The sequence below is a fragment of the Salminus brasiliensis genome, chromosome 1 (assembly GCF_030463535.1).
Source record: "Salminus brasiliensis chromosome 1, fSalBra1.hap2, whole genome shotgun sequence".
NCBI classification, from domain to species: Eukaryota; Metazoa; Chordata; class Actinopteri; order Characiformes; family Bryconidae; genus Salminus; species Salminus brasiliensis.
In genome coordinates this window covers 32,073,261-32,094,264 of record NC_132878.1, presented here as the reverse complement: position 1 = coordinate 32,094,264, position 21,004 = coordinate 32,073,261, and the positions used below count along the sequence as shown (strand labels likewise).

Sequence of the window (21,004 nt, the reverse complement as noted above, 5' to 3'; positions counted from 1 at the left end):
TCTTAGAATCCAGTCTGAGTAGGCAGCATTTCCTAGGTTTCAGACACCCTCCTCTGCCTCCATAGATCAGCAGCCATGTGCTATTCTAAGCAGCTGCTGAGCATTCTCCCTTTTAATATAATTGATGCCACAAAGCAAGAGAAGCCTATAGGAAGAGAGGAAATAGTTCTCAGGTAGCTGTTTCTTTTTCATCCATAATGTAAGTAAGAAATGGTTGTTAAGAGGAATGGTGTAGGTCAAGCAGAGGTCTGAAAGACCAAGCAAATGTTTCAAGAGAACTGCTTTGAGGATTGAGGATTGATAGACAGGCAAATCAGAACCCCTATTAGTAAAAAGACCTCCAGGAAGATTTAGCAGACTGTGAAATGGTGGTGTACTTTTCTATTGTGCATCAACACCTGCACAATCTTTGTCAGACTAACTAATGCATTGTGTAGATTGGCGAAATATAAATAAAGTGATATTTAATTTAAAAAAAAAGGATGCAGAATTTCATGAAAAGATCAGCTCTCCAACTGTTAAACATGGGTGTGTACTCATCATGCTTTGGACTTTGGTTACATTGGACGTGAACTAAAGGATTGGATTAAATTACAATATCCTGCAAAGCAAACCGACCTTAAGATCATCCAAAAATCAGTGCATGCACATTGTCTCAAATACCTCAAATACTCAAAAGCCAGAAGCCTTTTGCAAGAAAAATGGGCAGAAGTCCCCCAAACAAGGATTGCAAGAAATGTTCACAAGCTGTGACACTTCCCAAAGATTGTGTTACTAAATCCTGACCACACAGGGTCACTTGAACTCTTTGGCCTCTGAAAATCAGATCTTTAATTTAGGTCCTGGCAATAACAAGACATTTTGACTCAGGGTGCCCAAACTTTCATGTCAGTGTAACTATATTAGTAGTAATATGCTATATTAGTATAGTACAACATCACTGCAAATATATTAGTACAGTAAACAGAGACTGGCTGACTAAGAGTAGTAGTTTAGGTGGGTTTTGGTGAGTAACTACAGTAGTACAGCATGTACAGTGGGTTTCTCTCAAATACCACAGTAATATAATAGTAATACCAATATACAATGATTTCTATGCAAGTATGGTATAGGATTAAATAATGTAGTATAATATAGTATAGTACAATATAGTGTAATATAGTATAGTACAATATAGTGTAGTATAGTATAGTATAATATAGTGTAGTATAATATAGTATAATATAGTGTAGTATAGTATAGTATAATAGAGTGAAGTATAATATAGTGAAGTATAATATGGTATAATATAGTGTAGTATAATATAGTGTAGTATAGTATAGTATAATATAGTATAGTGTAGTATAGTATAATATAGTGTAGTATAGTATAGTATAATATAGTGTAGTATAATATAGAATAGTATAGTATAATATAGTATAGTATAGTATAGTATAATATAGTGTAGTATAATATAGTGTAGTATAATATAGTGTAGTATAATATAGAATAGTATAGTGTAGTATAATATAGTGTAGTATAATATAGAATAGTATAATATAGTGTAGTATAATATAGAATAGTATAATATAGTGTAGTATAATATAGTGTAGTATAATATAGTGTAGTATAATATAGAATAGTATAGTATAGTATAATATAGTGTAGTTTAATATAGTGTAGTATAATGTAGAATAGTATAGTATAGTATAATATAGTATAGTATAATATAGAATAGTATAGTATAATATAGTATAGTATAATATTGAATAGTATAGTGTATATAATATAGAATAGTATAGTATAGTATAATATAGTGTAGTATAATATAGAATAGTATAGTATAATATAGTATAGTATAATATAGTGTAGTATAATATAGAATAGTATAGTGTATATAATATAGTGTAGTATAATATAGAATAGTATAGTGTAGTATAATATAGTGTAGTATAATATAGTGTAGTATAATATAGAATAGTATAGTGAAGTATAATATAGTGTAGTATAATATAGTACAGTATAGTGTATATAATATAGTGTAGTATAATATAGAATAGTATAGTGTAGTATAATATAGTGTAGTATAATATAGAATAGTATAATATAGAATAGTATAATATAGTGTAGTATAATATAGAATAGTATAGTATATAGTAGGCTTTCTGGTCTGTAAATATATTCGTTTAGTAATGTACAGCGTTATGGCAGGGGAATAGCAGCTTTGGGTGAGTGAGGTTTTCGTCTCGTTAGCCGGCTGTCGTCTCTGGACTATTTCTGTCATCGGTGGGTTATTTTGGGCAGCTCCTGTTGCCAAGCAACCAGACTGTGCAGAGAGAGGGAGGAGGAAGTTCCCTGGTGGAACGGGCCACTATTCCGGCCTCCTTCTTCTTCTGTCTCTCTCTTTTTCCCCCATCTCTCTCTTTCTCTCACTCTACTTCTATGTATTCATCATCCACTCATCTCTCTCTGCAGCCTCCATTCTCTCTCACTCTCTCGCTCTCCCTCTCTCTTGGAGCGTCCTCTGAGAGCATATTTATCCACCCACACCCACACACACACACAGCATACCAGTACCACTTCAGCAGTAACATAACAAGAGGCACTCACGACACAGCAGTGACTGTAACACAGGGGTTGGGCCAGAAATGATGCCGGGCTGGAGTAGAGTGCACACGTAAATCAGTTCAGTTCAGCCCCCTCAGTACAGCCTCCAAAGCGAATGGTAAGAGCTGCGCATTAGCCAGAACCCTTAGAGAGCTTCTGAACATTGCTGCAGTACTGGAATTCCCAGTGTCGATCTAAATCTTACAACCTTTACCAATATCCGATATGTGATCATATTTTCATACAAATGACAGACCACATCAAACTGAATTATTTGGAACAATGGCTTGTGCATATGCATCAAGCTCTAATGCCACAGTAAGTTCTGGCTAGCTTAGATCAGGATGTCAGGAACCACACCACCAATCTACACAGGTTAATGAATTTAGTACATTTCTTGTATTTAATACACAGAACTTGACATGGCATGAGGTAAAGTAAAGGTTGTGATGGGGTTTGCTAAGACAATAAGGCTGGTTAGCAGAGTGGAGAGTTAGGTAGTAACGGCATTATGCAGGATCAGGATCCAAGAAAATGGAACTGTAATCAGTAACAGTGAAAAGTGTAATTAGATTACAGGTAGATTTTAAAAATAGAGTGATTACTAGCAGGATTACATTACAGCCTAAACAGGACTCATCACTACTCATACCATGTCTGTCACTGTGAGCGCGCGAGCATGTGTCAACGACATGCTGCTATTGGTGAGGATGTGAGGACCCCTGCATGGCGTGCTGTACTCTCCTCTCTCCAGTGTACATTATGACTTTCATAATGTATTATGGAGTGTAAAAGGAGAAATCTATAGCTTATAAAAGAGAAGACCAGTCACTGGTTGAAGTTCTCGTAACTCTCAATTTGGTGTCAACAAGTCCAGCCCTTTAACCTAAAGAGCCAATCAACTTGCTGGTTACGGGAAAAAGTCCTGCCCTTCAACAAGAATAGCCAATCAGCTTACTGGTTATGAGCGGATAGTCGACAATATTGTGGTTGTTGATCTGAGAAATGATGAGAAAACTGATTATAGTTTTTTTTTATTTTATAGTTTATAATAGTTTTTTATGATTTATATTATTTTAGTTTTGTTAGATTTTATTGCTGTTACTTTAAACATCCTAGGTTTTAAAATTAGACAAGAGAAAAATATTGAAGGTTTATTTATCTCTTATATTAGCAGGAAACTTCTGACCAAGGAATTCATCTTTATTGTCTTCATTGTTAGTTCCCAAATGCATAAAACAACCTCAAGCTAAAATTTAAAGCTGATAACTATGTTAGTTCTTTGGTAATTGAGCGATTTATAATCTGAGTAGTCGAATATTAATATCAGATTAATTAAATTTGAATGTATTTTTTGTGACAAAGCAGCTTTAGAGAGATGCAGGTCCCAGCCTATTTTGAGCAAGCTAGTGGCAACAGTGGGAAGGAAAAAACCCTCAGAGCTGGAGGAAGAAACCTTGATAGGAACTCAAAGACTCAAAAAGGGGAAGCAGTCCTCCTCTGGTCGACACCGGATAATAACAATAAAAAGCAAAACAGGGATAAAAACAACAAAACAGTAATGAATGTGCCGTCAAGCTATAGTAGATGAAATGAGTGAGATTTGACTGATATTTTAAGCTGGTATGAATGTTTAGGTGAGGCTGGACTGCTGCACTAACACTGCATTCATTTTGCTGCATTTGTGTAATAAACATTAGTTTTCTCTGCAATGTTGATCTCGTTTTTAAATCTGCTTGTTACTCCCTATAACTCTTTAGCTTGTCTGATTGCCTAAACTGACAAAATGGGTTTATCCTAGAGAACGCCTACACTGCTTCAATTTTAGATTTTCAGCTTACCTCATCGCCTCATTCTTAATTTTTTTTTAACGTAGCCTTTTCTCTTTGCTTTACTTGAGAGCTGTAAATAAGACCAGTAATAACAAATCAAAGGCAAGCTCCAATTCACTTCAACAGGCTCACCATGAAGACGGCAGCTCTGTGCTGTGGAATTATGGATCATCCAGGCTTGCGTTACACCACAGACATTAGAGCGGCTCAAACACCTCTATGAGGAGCATGTGACAAGCCAAAGACAACACCGCTCACTCCCACTAAAACAAACATCTTTAACACCACGACTCCAGGCCAAGCCTTGTTTTTGACCGCAGGCCAGTGCTTTCTAGTGCACTTTAAGGGAAAAAATAGTTTTCAAAAATCATTTGCCTTGATTTATGCAGGCGGACTTGGCATCACTGACTCGCAGAGTACGGTTTTTCAGATGCTGCTAATCAAGTGTGTGGCTGTGTGTGAGAGGAACGTGCTAAGGTGAGTGTACGCTTACTATGTATACTCGTGCAACTATGCTTGTGTGCTCTTGTGTGTGTGTGTGTGTGTGTGTGTGCTGAGATCAGGTTCTAAGAAGTGTTCTCTGTGCCAAATAAAACACTAGCTGACAACTGCCATAAATACTACACCGCAGGCCAATAACTAACGCTGCCAAAAGTTCAGCAGGGCCGTCAGAACACGACGCCTGAGGTAACGAGACGTAATGCAATAAAAACAGGGTTTCCATCAGTGGAGATGTCCTAAAACACATTGCAGCAACAATCCAGACTATACTCACTGTAGCAAGAAAGCTGGAAAGCTTACAAGCTCATTTTCTTGGTTAAAGAGTTCTTCATAGACGAGGAAAAGGCTCTTTAAATTCTGTCTTGCACCACCAAAAAAAACCTTCCACTATTGTTAGTCAGAGTGCTTTTATCAGTACTTTCCACCCGCTAGCTATGACTCCCTATTCACTCAACGTTACCAGTGCTGGGAGGTACCTCTTCTGATTCAAATAAGGATCTACACTACTAACGCAACACCACTAGAGCTCAACACGCTTGGAGGAGAACACTAACTGCCAATTCTGCTACATCAGCTAACAGACACCTTTGCTGGTTAGCATTAGGCTGAGTTATGGTAGGAGAGGAAGGCCTGGACCCTTGCAAAGAGAGTAAGGCCAGTAATAATCTCTGATACTTTCTGCTACAGGCGCACGTGGCTAGTGCTGGGCGATTTGACCTCAATAATCACGATACATTGCACATATTTTAGCTGCTCAAACAGCTCAGTTGGCTCGATGTTTGAGCTCGCCTCCATGTTGCTTCCATGCCGCAGACTGGATGACTACACATGCAGCCGTGTGTATTCATGAACACACACACACAGTGGAGAAAGTACACTGAACAACAGAATTTGAAAAAATGGCAAAATCTACATGATTCGATGTTCTGAATGTCGGTTTCGATTCATTTCCATGAATCGAATCCAATAAAATATTATTTTGCAATATTGTATCGATTTTTAAAGTATTGACAATCTGTAATTAATAGTTTACATGTAAAGATTGGTGGCAGACAGTGGTTCATTTTGTGTTATGTTTAAATCCAGACCACCAGATAGCAGGTTTGACTGCATAAAAAGTAAACTGTTACTCAGAGTTTGGTCTGTTTCTTCAATATATTGTCTTGTTTATAGTTTCGCAATATATTGTCATGTTTACAGTATTACAATATATTGTCATGTTTACAGTATCGCTATGTTGCATCTTGTTTACAGTATCGTAATATATCATGTTTACGGTATTGCAATATATTTTCTTGGTTACAGTATCGCAATATATCATGTTTACAGTATCACAATATATATTCTTGTTTACAGGATTGCAATATATCATGTTTACAGTATCACAATATATATTCTTGTTTACAGGATTGCAATATGTCATGTTTACAGTATCACAATATATATTCTTGTTTATAGTATCGCAATATCTCATGTTTACAGTATTACAAATATACTGAATTGTTACCCCTGTATCGTATCATATCCTCAAGTTCTTGGCAACACACAGCCCTAATAAACAGCATGCATAACCACAACACACGAGACCTTATAACACATTCACACTCTCACAACATACATTTTTACACCCAGACACCATCTCTCCTCCACACACACACACTTCTGACCCTTCCCGGATCAATTATTGAAGCGCTGGTTGTTGATTTACCTATTAACCCGAACCTAATCAACACACAATCACTGAACACCCACAGCAGCGTGGCCAACCAGTCTGTTCCTGAACAAGAGCTTTAACACAACCAAATCAGCTCATTGGGGAAATCAGCTCATTACGCTAGAGAAAATAGCATTAACCTCTAAAACAAACAGCACCTCCATTTCACCCGCAATAACTCCATGTAGTTACTGAGTAATAACTCAGGATATAGCGAGCCTGGAATTTTTTGTGGTTAACCAAAGGCTACACAGTTCAGGAAGTATGCGCTTTCATACACAGCAGTTGTATGAAATGTTGTGGCCTCTGCATAAAGGAACAGTTTAGTGAAACTCTAAATATCTTCAGTCAGTCATGTGGCATAAACTGGTACACTGGCTCACTGTTATCAATAAAATATGGACTAACATACAACACATAGCTAACATCAGTAACGACAGCCATAATAGCGCAGGGGGGTTGTCAGTGTTTTGTGTTTTTATTGGTTAAAGCACCACATATTACTGCACCAACATGTCATAATCTAATGGCTAAAAGCAAAAGAAAATCTTTATTTTAGTATTTTTTTAATGAACTACTCTTATAAGTTTGTGTTATTAATTTATTTCCAATCAATTCAAATAAATTATGGTAGTGCTTTATACGATGGCATGTCTCAGCAGCTTTACAGAGATCTGGGTCCAAGTCCTACACTGAGCAGGCCAGCATGAGAGTGGCGATGAAAGGCTCCCTTAGAGCAAGAGAATGAAACACCTAAGCAGCGTTCACACTTCTGCACCAAACACATGTTGTGCAGCTCTGTACAGCGGCGCAACCCAACAGCTCCAGCATACGAGGCAGTCAACCACCCATCAGAAGGACTCACATAGACACAATCACCATAAACACACGTTGCAACCGATTATTTTATTAATTGTTGGGAAAAAAATCTGTCCAGTTCAGTCCTGATTAGTGATCGGGTTTTTTAACGGCCGATGCCGATATTTAGACGACAGAAGTGGTTGATTCCCGATATATAAAGCCGATATTACCATTTTTGGCAAACATAAATAAATAAATATAATAATAATAATAATAGTAATACAAGACACAAAACTAATGACCTAACGAACTTACACTAGTCCTGATCCTTTGTTTTTGCCCAATGCATTAACATTTAGCATTAACAGACAATTATTCACCCCGCAGCAGTAAGGAGCGTTCTCTAAAGGTGATGTTTGTGTCACTTTTACTCAAGACGTTTGTCTATTATCTGACGGGCTGACCCGATTAGTTGCCGTAATCTGCTCAATATTTTATCAATATTTTAGGTCGATACATCGTTTTAACAGTATTTCCATTTTTCTTTCTTTAGCTTTTAGGTCTCTAAAACTCTTCAGTTTAAATGACAAACCCTTCTATGATGTCAGTTGTTTCTGGATCCAGTCTGATTGACCCCATTCAAAGCTACAACACTTGGGGCTGCAGTCTGACTCGGTTGCAAAAAAGGTTTTTAAAGGTTTTTAAAGACTCAACGCATCAAAAGTATCAGTGAAACTGAAATTAGCATGAAACAAAAAGGTGGTTTGTACACTCGCCCTCGCAATGCACAAGCACCTGAAGAGAACACACACAGGTGTACTGTAGACGGTGTACCACCACAAGCAGCAAAACCACAACTTCCTATTTTCTATTAAAAAAAATACCTTTTTCTGTTGTCTATTCATGTTTAAGGCTGGGTCGTGACTAGTGCAGACTCTGGCGTGCGCCATAGCGCCAGACCGTCCGCACTTCTCGATGTTCATACCCTGTGCGCAACTGACACTGGCAACCGTGTACTTTGAAGCCAGAGTTGCCCTCAAGAAGCTGCTCTTTCTCGCACAGTACAGACGAGATCACATTCTTTGTGTGGGGAATGGCATAAATACAATAGACCACATACAATTTGATAAGGGCTATAAATATCACCACCGCACTGCTGACTATAATGTTATTTTCTTTAAATTGGCAGTTATTCACTTATGTAAATATGTAAATATTCTAAACTTTTTTGAAGAAAAAATTAGTTTAGTATTAATCAACAAAATGACAGCCCTAATTATCAGCCATTTTTGCCCATACCACATAAATCATGGTGGGGAAATACACGCCCCCGACTAAATTTTCCAGTTTTGGCTGGTTTTGGCTGTATCACCTACAGATCCACACAACAATCGTCAGCAGAAAAGCCAATATGAGTCCTGCAATATGAAGTGTATCAAGTTAGCTGGCCAATCAATCCACCCGCTCACTAGGACAAACACATGCCTCCTCCACTACATGTGAAGTCATCCACCGCCTCTTTTCGAACTGCGGCCGGACCCCCAGCTCTGATACACCAGCCAACAGAAGCCTGTGCTGGCCAGCATCACGATGGGGGTGATGAGGGGGCAGAGTGCCATCTACCCACCCAGAGAAAGCACCGCCAATTATGATTTCTCAGGCTCCGGCTGCTGTTGGCGAAGCATCACGAAGAGGCTACATTTTAAACCAAAGTGAACTGTTGTTTATTAAATGTTTTCAAAAGTACATAGTAACTTACATCCCTGGGATTTACCACAAAATATGCCTTTTGCCGTTTACCTAGATGCCGACCGGACAAACATAAAAACACAGTCCAATTAAACAGTGGAATTCTTCCAAAGTCACTTATTACAGCAGTTAAGCCTGAACTGATTTCCACTTGTACGGCTGCCAGCTTCTTAAAAACAGCTGCCAGTAATCTTAATAGCAATCAAGAGCTCATAAGAGTCTATTTTTTAGACCTTAAGTAGGCTCTTCTCAAACAACACGGACATAGACAACAGAATTACATCCACAAGAACTGATCCCAAATCAGGACCAGATATTTATCCCCGTTTCCTCCTTACTTTACTAAGATCATTCAGTGTTTCTTAACGCTATAGCTGTTCTTGTGCTGCAGTTACAGACACTTTCGCTTATATTCAGTTTCCATTCAGCATCCACAGGTTCGAGTCTGTATTTCAGATTTAAAGCAAAAAATGAGTGTAAAAAAAAAGGCAAACAAATGTTCAAAACAAGACTGTGCACAAAACATGACCTTTTCACCAAGTATACCCTCTTTTACCAACAAGCACAAACCTACAGTATAATGTTTAAAGTATATACCAAAGTCTCCGCAAGTCAGACCTCATTAACATGCTTTTGTTATCGCTGGCAAACCTGTGACTTCTACGGGTTAAAAGGTCAGTGCGTTAGCGGCCCAGTGTGGGATTACCTGGCAGGTGAGCTGAGAGGAAGCCATGTGGAGGAGGGAAACGCAGACGGGTGTTTTATAGCCAGTCTGTTTAAGGAGAAGCACCGGAATGGGGAGCGGCGGCTAAATTGGTAAGTCCCTGACATTTGGTCAGGTAAATTATGGGGTTTTAGGGAGTCCAGAAGGGAAATGATGCTTAAACTAATTGTGCGTGTGGGCTTCTCCTCTGCCTCTGCCACTCACACAAACACACCGGCTTGTTTTTTAGACAATGCCAGGACATAGAACTCATACTATGCACACTGGGTACTGTGCACTTTATCCATTGGGAATGTAATCAATAAAAAAATAAACCAATGATATCCAAAAGACAACAGGCTATGGCTTGATTGTCGTCACAGGCCAGGCAATACCAATTTCATAGCTTTATAAATACTCTACCCAAACCTTGTCCTAAAAATCTGCAGCCATGGGCTCTTCGGAACAGTTGTTTAGCACACTGACAATTAAAATAACTGATGCCCACCAAGCAGAAGTTGTTCTACAAGGAAGTGGCAAAGTGTTGTCAGGTAGCTGTTTCCATAGTTCGTAATGTAGTTAAGAAATGACACATAACAGAAACAGTGGAGGTCAACCGGAGGTCTGGCCGACCAATAAAACTTTCAGAGAGAACTGCTCCCAAGCCTTACAGAAAGGCCAATCAAACCCCCCAGCTGACTGCAAAAGACCTTCAGGAAGGTTTAGCAGACTCTAGAGTGGTGGTGTACGTTTCTACTGTGCAGTGACACCTGAACAAATATAACCTTTAATGAAAGCCTCAACCCTTTTCAAATGAACCTCTAGAAAAGTCTAATGCATTTTGGAAAAGTGAAAAGATGATGGCTTCTACAGCAGAGCAATTATCCTAAAAACACACCTCAACATCCACAATGGACTACCTCAAAAGGCACACGCTAGGGGTCCTCCAAATAGTCCACCAATGAGATTTCGATCTCACCATAAATCTGTGACCTTAAAAGGAGCAGTGCAGAAAGACGGCCCAAGAATCTCACTGAGCTAAAAGCCTTTAGCAAAGAAGAATGGAAGATAATCCTCCAAACAAAGAGTGAAAGACTCTTAAGCTTTTACTAAACGCGTTTAAGCTGTGATACTTGCCAAAGTGGATGTTACTAAGTGCTGACCATGCAAGGTGCTAAATTTTTTATTATTAATATTATTCATTTATTTTTTTGCTTTTGAAACTGTAATAGATGCTGATCAAATATTTTTGCTCAAAACTAAACAAATGTGCCATTTTTAACTTTAACACCTTTTGGAAATCAAGTCATCAAATCAGTCCCTATATATATATTATATATATAATATATTCATCATGTCATTTTTTTGATCTGGCAGTTGTGTCCAAATGTACATGATAAAATAGAAATGCTTCAATATGACAATTTGACCTTTTTACACTCAAAGTTAAGATGTTTTTTTCCTTCTCCTATAAAATTACCATTTTGGACATGTGAGGCTTTACGTGACACTGCAGATATTCCTAAACACTAAGGAACACTAATCAATGGAAACCAAAAAAAGGAAAAAATGAAGTCAAGCTGTAGTTAATGTAGTTTATCCTTTGCTTTTACTATGAATGACTACATTTTTGTCCTGACAATCTATAAAAACAAACAGATACACACACACACACTACTGGAGTTTATTTTGGGCCATGGGACTACAAGGCCAGGGCCATAAACAGGAAATTGAAACCAACCCCAAGCACTTCATAGAGGCCCATTCACAAAGATCTGTGTCAAATCCGTCAGTACACAACATCTCTGGTGCACAGAATTCTGCATCTGAACTATTCGCTACAAAATTCGCTACATTCTCATGAACATAAAGCTGAGAGCTGCAGCTGAACGTTCGTATTAGCTTCAACACACACGCCTTCTTTTCAAAAGTAAGCAAGGAGTCACCAAACTTTTCACAGGCAGTGCCAGCACAGCCCCTGACCAGGCTTCGGGTTCAGCGATAGCCTCACTCCCACACTGTGAGCCTCTCTGTTTCTCCCAGTGTGGTTAATGTGTAATAGAGGTTTACGGTTAAGTATGTCGCTCAGTTATTTTAGGGCAGCAGATTAAGTTGGTGGTCAGTGTTAAGTAAGTGGTCAGCACTATGATGAACTCCTGCAGTTAAATTGAACTCCCTATGCGTTTAATGTAACTGGCTACGCAGTAAAACACTGACCTGTAAAATTACAGTAATTAACTGACAGCAGTGTATATCTGCAGTATAGTACACTGCTGTAATTCACATATACAGAATACATATACTGTATATATATATACAGTTTTCCTTTCACCCCAGGTGTGACTGATCAGCCAAGACATGCTTGTTGGTCAATTTGCACTGGAGTGTCAACTAACACTAAAAATCAACCGTCACTTAAAATGCTTCTGTAGGTACATGCCCACGCACTTTTGCTCAACTTGCTCAAACCGCATCCGGGTCTTCATTAAAGAAGCGCAGACTTGTCAATGGGGTTGGTTTATTTTTATAGTGCACAGTAGGTCATAGTGTGTCCTAAACCCCATGCACAAGTTTGTGTCGACCTAATGAAGAGCTGGAAGTAGTTTGAGTGGGCTGAGAAAAGTCCCAGCATATATGTATATATATTTTTTTGTAGCTGCAGTGGAGGTGGACAATATCACAACGTCTGATCATGGATATCGTGACTGTTTAAAGAACACTGATCAACTGCACATTTCATTACAGAGAGTGTGCTTAGTGCTGTGTAATGAGATGAAGTGCAGCAGCTTTCGAATAGAAATCACTGCACTCAGTACGGGAGAGTATCTGAACAGCAGTTGTTTAGAATCTGGCGCTACTGATGCATTTGGTCTGCACGTCAACATGGCCAGGTCAGGCCATCCTAGCAAGTTCAGTTCAACAGCAGGCCACAGAATGCGTAAAGAAGTCTCCAACAGTCCTAAAAGATGTCCCTCTACAGAGCAATCAATGTCAAGTATAGTGTTGAATATTACATTGGTTAACGTGTAAAAAATGTAGTATGATTTGATGGTGACTAGGCGTACCAGGAATGCAGACTTCCTGAAGATGCAGATGGCCTAGAGGTCAAATCTATATCCAGATTCAACTGCCGAGATCGTCTCCAGCTCAGTTTCTTCTCCTCCGAATACAGCAATAGGGAGACAGTCCATGTCGGTGATGACAATTATGCTAAGTTAGTAAAAATGCAATGTGAAACCAAAACCACCCAGATCAAATTTATACAACATAACAAAATCATGAACCTTGCGTGGAACAAAAAGCCCATTGCGGAACATCTACTAAATCTAGCAGTTTAAGACAAGACAATCAAATTTACCATTATTGTTGGACACAGATGGAACTTGGCTTCCACCTTTAACCCATCCGTGCAGTGAACACACACACACACACACACGCCAGTGATTAGACACACACAGTGACTGCGATCACACATGCCCGGAGCGGCGGGCAGCCGTTGCAGAGAGAATGAAGGGCCTTGCTCAAGGCAGTGGCAGTCTCTGCTGAAGACTCCACATAGTCCCAGTCAACAGCAAATGACCGTAAAGTCCAATATTTACCCAATCTTTGACCAGAAGCTTCACCTGTATCTCTATGATCGCGCTATTCTTTACAGTCTAGTTCACAGACCTTTTTCCTCACTCTCACCTGACCACCTTAGCATAGCAGACCCAGTTTATACCTCACTGCCTAAATCACAGATCACAGACCAGCAGATACAGCAGATAAACACAGAGAGGTGGAACATGTGTCCAGTCAGTGCCTCATAGCATTAATGCGCAAGAAGTCATTTCAGGTGAAACTGGGAACCCTGGGAACCCGTCCCCAGTTCGTCCTTCTCGAGCTGACACACTGGTCTCCCGCAGTACCGTGTGCAGGCAATGTGCGCGTGCGCGCGCCCGCGCGTGCCGTCTGCGCCAAGCCCGTTCCCATAAACACACACTGATACTCGCACACACACACACACACACACACAGAGAGAGAGAGAGAGAGAGAGAGAGAGTCTCTCTCATGGAGATGAAAACAAAACCTCTGAAACACGGATAAGTATGCGAGCCAATGGATAAACAAACACACACGCCCGCACAGTCTCACCGGGATGAAAATATAAGCGGTGGGACACGGATACACTACGTATGCAGGCCTAAACACACACACACACACACACACGCACGCACACACTCACCGTTTTTCTCGCTGCGTCACGTTCAGGAGTTTTGCAGGCGGGAGCTGCAGCAGGGTTGGACGGCATCGTTCAAAACAAAAAACACGCCGAGAGGCCTATTTATGGAGCATTTAGAAACAACAACAGACAAAAAAAAAAAACAGAAAAAATGAAAAATAATAATAATAATAAAATAAAATACAACTAAAAATTAAATATAAAAAATAAAGAAGTCGGGTTTCTGTTTCGGGGCGATGAAGCTGAATCCACCATCCGTCCCGCAAAATCCTCCTCCCCCTCTGAAAGGAAGCCATGGGGATTTGCGTGTTAGCACATTTCTCATAACTGTAGGACACTGACTGAATAGCATACAACCTGTACAAAAGATTCAGTTTATTCATTAATAAATAATATAGTCTTCAGTGTAGGTAAGATAGGGGCGCCAAATCTGGAAAATAATATAAAAAATAAAGTGCATCATGTGTGTGTGTGTGTTTCTGTGAACTACAGTGAGCTAACTTAGCTACTGTTAGCTGACCAGCTACAACAAACTAGGGATTTGCTTTATTACCAACCCGCCCAAACAAACGAGCCTCAGTCAGGAGAGGCTAAGATTAAGCCCGAGGAGAGAGGAAACGGTTCATCAGCGGAAATGTCGTCGCAATCGTTTAATCTCGTCTCGTCGAGACTGGTTGACATTTTGGTCGCAGTGTTTTTACTGTTAAACGCTGGATGAAGCGCGGTGGAGGAGAGCGGAGAGAGGCGGTCAGGCTAGCCGGGGTTACACCACTGATCTCAGCCCTGAGCGTCTTTCTCTCCTAACCATGAGCTATAGGTCTGTTCCTCACAGATTACCCTTTAACCCCGCTTCACTTCACTTCACTTCTTCCAGCCTGTCCTGTTTGGGTGTGTTTTCTGTCTCTCTGACTGTGTTGTCCTTTACAGACTGTAGTCTGTGGAGGTGGCTCTGACCATATCAGCTTTTTAGGCATCGATGCCCAGACGTTTGAGGACAGACGAGTCTGACGTTCTGGTAGTGCTATGATAGTGCTGTGTCCACTGGCAGTCACTCTTCAGAGGTCTGATTCCCCTCAGTAAGTTACTCTACAGTAAGCTTCTCTCACACACAGCACTTCACACCAAACAACTTCAGATTAAACCAGATTCATTTGGGGGTTGGTGTGGCGCAACAGATAACCACCACCACCTACCATTGCGTTACAACAGCACCATGTGGGAGACCAGGGTTTGATTCCCGGTCTGGGTGACTGTGCTGCGCTACACCAATAACAGTCCTTGGGCAAGACTCCTAACACTACATTGCCCCCCTCTATAATACGAGTAACCTTGTAAGTCGCTCTGGATAAGAGCGTCTGCTAAATGCCATAAATGTAAATGTAAACATTTGCCACAAGCTTGCTGCGTCCCTTGCTCAAACACAGCCTTAAACCTGGCCATTAACTGATGTTAAATGAATAACTTCACTGAGTAAGTTGAGGCCGGTATGTGAGCAGATATATGACCTAACTGGGTTGGACTCTTGTCACTCTTCAGGAGCCGATCGAATTGAGTCCGGCCATATATCCTTCTGTGAAGAGCCACCGTAATGCTATAGGAAGTTCTACAGGATCCCCATAAGAGTCTCACACTACACTGGGATGGTCAGTATACTCTCTGCATGACCTGCACGACACCTTTCAGACTGCACTACAGTAATATTACAGGAAGCAAGATGGTCACAGATGATCATACCTTCATACCACATACAATTTTGTAAGGGGTAGATATTGCTTTAACACTCCTGATTTTACTGCGTACTTCAACGAGAGAGAAACACTGGCTATGTCCAAAACCACATGCACTGATCTAATTACAGATATGAGTATCAGCTGAAATGATCTCCGGATGAGATATCAGGGGTACAGTAATAATAAAATGTAACAAATCTAGTCTACATGGCACACGCTCACAGACATGACAAATTATTATCAGTGAAAAGGCTGACAAGTTCAGAAACCAACCCCCTGTAGCGGGGGGTTTCTCGTGGCAGTATCATTCCTTTGAGATTTTGACATGCCTGAAAATTCTGGTGCAGGCTACGTTCAGGGGTAAGTGCTCAACAACAGCTGCACAAAGTCTTGTCTGTGTACTGTTATCTATGTATTGTAGCTTGTAAAAATCTGCTGCTTACCATACCAAGATCAAGAAGCCAATCAATAAGACCCCACATCTATTAAAAATGCCCTTCTAAAAATAATGTTTTCCATTTTTGTGCCCTGCTGGCCTCTTCTTAATGCTGTGAGTGCTTGAGCCCCGACGATTGCCACTTGCAATGCAGTTTGTAGGCGGTCGCTAAGGTCTCACAGATGTCCACCGAAACCAACATGTTCTACATTCATTCTGGACAATAAAATAAATGCAATCTGATCCTCATGTCAACTAGATTTGATTGCAACCAACACACTAACCACTAACCTTTTTCGCCCACCATTCAAAAGCTATTGAATACAGTCCAACGTGAATTCAATGCTGGCAGCAATCCAAAAAGTAAAAAATAGCCAAAATTTAAAAATCATCAAAGCAATCATTAAAAACAAAGGAGCCAATTTAGCAAAATGTGTTCTTCCTGTGAGATACTCGAGTTTTCTAAACTTTGAACACGCTAGTCTACTTTTAGATGCACAGATTAAATCAGCATCTGCATTTTACAACATCTGTGATGAAATATCGGCTCAGTGCTGGATGATACTGAAGATTTAAAAATAACTTAGCGCACAGGCCTGAGCTGACCTTGAGGAGGCTATAAGATCACTAGGGACTGGAGAAAGACACACTGTCACTGTTAGTGTGATGGGATTCAGACTCCGTTACATTTATCAGCACCAGGGTGGAATGTTAAAAAGATGGAGGATGCCATTAAAAAAAGTTACAGACACTAGCTGACAGTTTTTCCTGTTTACAACACTACAACTTCATTCTTAAAACCTTGGCTTGGCTCCAGATTCATGCTATTTATTTGCTTTATTTATTCGACTGCTGTGAATTGAGGCCAGCTATGTTAAACAGCTTGTAGTGGGATCAAAACTTTGCATTTTGCGCTGAAGGAATCTTAATTTACACACAATTAAAATAACTTTACAGAAAAATATGAATTTATGGGTATTAATATATCACTGAACAATATAACAAAACAGTACACTTTTAGTTTTGCACTGCAGTTTTTGTGGGCAGCAAAATGCCCAGTTGTGGTCAGGGCCTACACTAAGCATTATGATGAATGGCATGGCAACATTGGGCAAATAATTCCTTTGAACATGCTCAAAATGATACATACACCCACTTAGATCAATACTTCAGTGGTGCAGAAAGTTCAAAAATGTCTATGAATTGGCCAAGACCAAGACCTCTTAACTTCCTGCTAGTGATCATGATTGACTACAGCTGATAGCTTTTCTGTCTCCACATAAAGCTGATAGCTTTTCTGTCTCCAGTGCTTTGTTAGACAGCACTCATTGGATTTGCCATCACATAGTTGGACATCAGATGAGCCAGAGGTATGTTTGGAGGAGTAAAGGTGAAGCATTCATCCATAAGAACTCACAACGGTACCAACTGTTAAGCATAGTGGTGGTAGCATCACGCTCTGGGGTAGTTCTGCTTTTACACAAAGTGGATAGAGTAATGATGAAGAAGGACTACCTCAGAATTCTTTCACATAACCTCAAGCAATCAGCTAGACAGCTGAAGCTTGAAATGGTCAGTCCAGGAAACCATCAAATTTAACTGAACTGTCAATTCTGCCAACAGGAGTGGTCAATTATCCAGTCACAATTCTGCCAGAAGCTTCTGGTCAAAGGTGCAACTTGATTTTTTACAAATTTTTAGTATCTACATCTATACGTATATTGTATGTCTCAACTTGACCCTGTAGTGATTTTAGAAAAGCTTTAAGAAAATACATTTTTGCATCAAATTCTTGTTTTTTTTATTAAAGATATTTTGTATTCTTCCCCAGAAAAACAACAGTTGCAAGAAGTAACTGAAAGCCTCAGCATTGCAGATCTTGAAGAATGTATGTAAACGTTCCACCACAACTACACAACTGCTGCACCATTTAAGACAGAAAAAGAAAACTGAATAAAAAGCTGGCAAATAATAGCATCAGCTTTGTAAAATTAGCGTATCAGAGTTGGCACAGCCGTGTTGTACCAGCACTCTGATACAACAGGCAGTGTTCTGCAGCGTGCGTTCCTGTTTTGCATTACCGTCATAGCAATTTCCATATGTGACACATATGAAGACAGACAACAGTGGAGAAAAAAAAAACAAAGTGGTGCCAAGAAAGCAAGAATGAATAATCTACTTGAGGAGGAAGCAGTGAAATACTCCAACACTTCAGACATTTCCAAGAAGCCGTGAGAACAGAAAGTTCACTTCCTAAGCTAGCATTATCTGAATAAGCACAGCGCACCCTGCTCTGATCCTCATCTTCCTCAGCAGTGTGGGCCACCAGTGTGATGCACTGACTAATAGACTTTTCCTTGAACAGAGATGAATTAGCAAAGTTGTAGGCAGTTTCATTTGAAATGAATTTGATTGGAAGTTTCTTGCTCAATTTAATCACAGCCAGTTCCTCCCACTAGCTAGGTCTCCCACTATCACACACGATGCCAGCTGTGAAGAATAACAGGGTGAGGGATAGCTAATAATGCTCCACCACATCTTTTTTTTAACTAATGCAACACCACTGGAGCTCAGCACGCTTTGAGGAGAACACTAAATACCAGCGCTGTTAAGTGTGTTCAGCTAGCGTCACATGAGAGGGGAGAGAAGAGAGGGAAGGCCATCCTACCCACCCAGAGAGAGCAAGGTTACAACATGCTCACTTGGACTCTGGGCCACGGGTGGCTGTGGCACCGGCAGGGATGGAACTAGCAACCTCCTGACACCAAGGCCAGCAAGACTGTCAGACTGCCGTCACTGGACGATTTCATTGAACAAAAGTGAGGGGTGATTAGCAGGAAAAAAAAATTGACAAAAACATTCTAGATGGACAAAAGTATTGGGACACCTGCTAACTTGAAATCAAGGGTATTTAAAAAAAGAGTTTATCCTGCTTCTGTCTCTACTGTCCAGGAAAGAAGGCTTTCTACTAGATTATGGAGCACTGCTGTGAGGATTTGATTGCATTCAGTCAAGAGCATTACTGAGGTCAGGACGTTGGATGATCACCACTTCAACGTCCTCATCCCAAAAAGTACTGGATGAAGCGCCATCCATCATTCCAGAGAACAAAGTTCCACTGCTCCACAGCTCAATGATGAGGGGCTTTATACCAACCTAGCCCACACCTGACATTAGGTTGATGTTTATCTGCTCCTGTTCTACTGAAGAATAACAGAAAGTCTGTCTGATTACCAGTAATGATCCAGTAAAGATTTGGCACAGTCTGAATTACAGCACACTGAAGGCAGCAGCAGAAACATTGTTGTCATTGGCTCACCTCTAATGATCTTTCAGACAAACGGGAGTCATTGTGAGTCTACATGTCATTTTTCACACTTTGAAAATAAACTGTGTGGTTAGGGTGCAGCACTGCATGGCTATAGGCCTTGGGTCAGGCCTCTCTCTGCCCAGACTAACCACAGTAAAATGAGCTAAACGAGTGTAGCCTACTTTTCTGTGAGTTACTGATACATAAAAGACAATACAGGCAGTTGATCAGACACAGTGGAAGTCACAAAACGTAGAATAATGTGGACCATAATAATATATAATAATAATAATAATATAACAATAATATATATATATATCTGAACTATAAGCAACATTGTCAAAGTACAGTGTTTGAAACAAACTGCGTGTCTTAAAATGTCCCAATGTACCACTAGCATATACATATGCACACTCTCACTCATATTCCACATGATCACTGATCAGCCATAACATTAAAACCACCAACAGGTCTTGTTACAATGGCTCCAGTCAAGGTGTGGGATACATATTAGGCAGCGAGTGAACAGTCAGTTCTTGAAGGCGAAGTGAAGGGAAAATGAACATGCTTAAAGATCTGAGCCACGCTGTCAAGGGTTAAATTGTGAATTGTGATAGCTAGACCTCTGGGTCGGAGCACCCCTGTAACATCAGGTCTTGTGGGGTTTTTTTTCAGTATGCAGTGGTCAGTACCTACCAAAAGTGGTCCATGGAAGGACACAAGAGGGACCTACACTAATATGGCGTAGGTGGTGTCGTAGGTGTTAGGGCTGGGCTGATTAGTGTATATCACAGTCATCTGTCACTTACTGAGTTCATGTGAGCAGCCCTGGGTTATTGATCATAGGGTTGTGGGTTCGATACCTAGGTTCACTAAGCTGCCACTGCTGGGCCCTCGAGCAAGACCCTCAAAGCTACAACTATAAGGACACAGACAGTTCTAAGCACATATTCATTTCTGAACATGCAACGTGCAAACATCACCCTCTGTTCAAAAGAGGTCAAGCCGGTGCCTTCTCCCAGCAGCCAATCAGCAACGAGGCCACGCTGAGCGCGAGGACACGGCACGAGACGCGGCATTTGAGGTCAATATGGCAAAATAAATAAATAACAGCAGTCATCTGAAGGCCATCTGACTCTCCAGCGCTGCAGGAGAGCGGCGCGCGGAGCCCGAGCCGCCACAATGCTAATGCTAGCTAACTAAGTAGAAGTATCAGGCAGCGAGCGGAAGGCGCGCGAGGGTCACAAACGCGGGTTTGTTTTTCACGTCAGTGCTAAAAGTGCAGCGCGCGCGCGTGTGCGTGTAGCTTTAAGGTGCGTTGTGCTCTCCTTCCCCAGCACGCAGCAAGTTCCGCTCGCTCCTCTAGTCTGCGACGTACGCCGCCGAGAAAAAGGAGCGGATAGTCACGATAGTCGCATAA

General features: G+C 40.5%; 1 protein-coding gene and 1 long non-coding RNA gene across 8 annotated transcripts in view; one reads left to right on the top strand and one right to left on the bottom strand.

Moving 5' to 3' along the window:
• Positions 1-21,004, bottom strand: part of dnmt3aa (DNA (cytosine-5-)-methyltransferase 3 alpha a) — an 86,718-nt gene that overhangs the window by 65,221 nt on the left and 493 nt on the right. For 6 of the 7 annotated variants that reach the window (XM_072677779.1, XM_072677787.1, XM_072677796.1 and 3 more), the window contains exon 2: positions 14,112-14,389. The exons of the other annotated variant lie outside the window; for it this stretch is intronic. In XM_072677779.1, coding sequence (XP_072533880.1) covers positions 14,112-14,177 — 66 coding nt within the window. In that variant the 5' untranslated portion in view covers positions 14,178-14,389. The remainder of the gene's footprint in view (positions 1-14,111; positions 14,390-21,004) is intronic. 7 annotated transcript variants of the gene reach the window in all.
• On the top strand, positions 15,722-18,218 carry LOC140575118 (uncharacterized). The gene is made up of 3 exons (XR_011980788.1): positions 15,722-15,751; positions 17,898-17,946; positions 18,106-18,218. It is a non-coding gene; the product is annotated as an uncharacterized lncRNA (long non-coding RNA).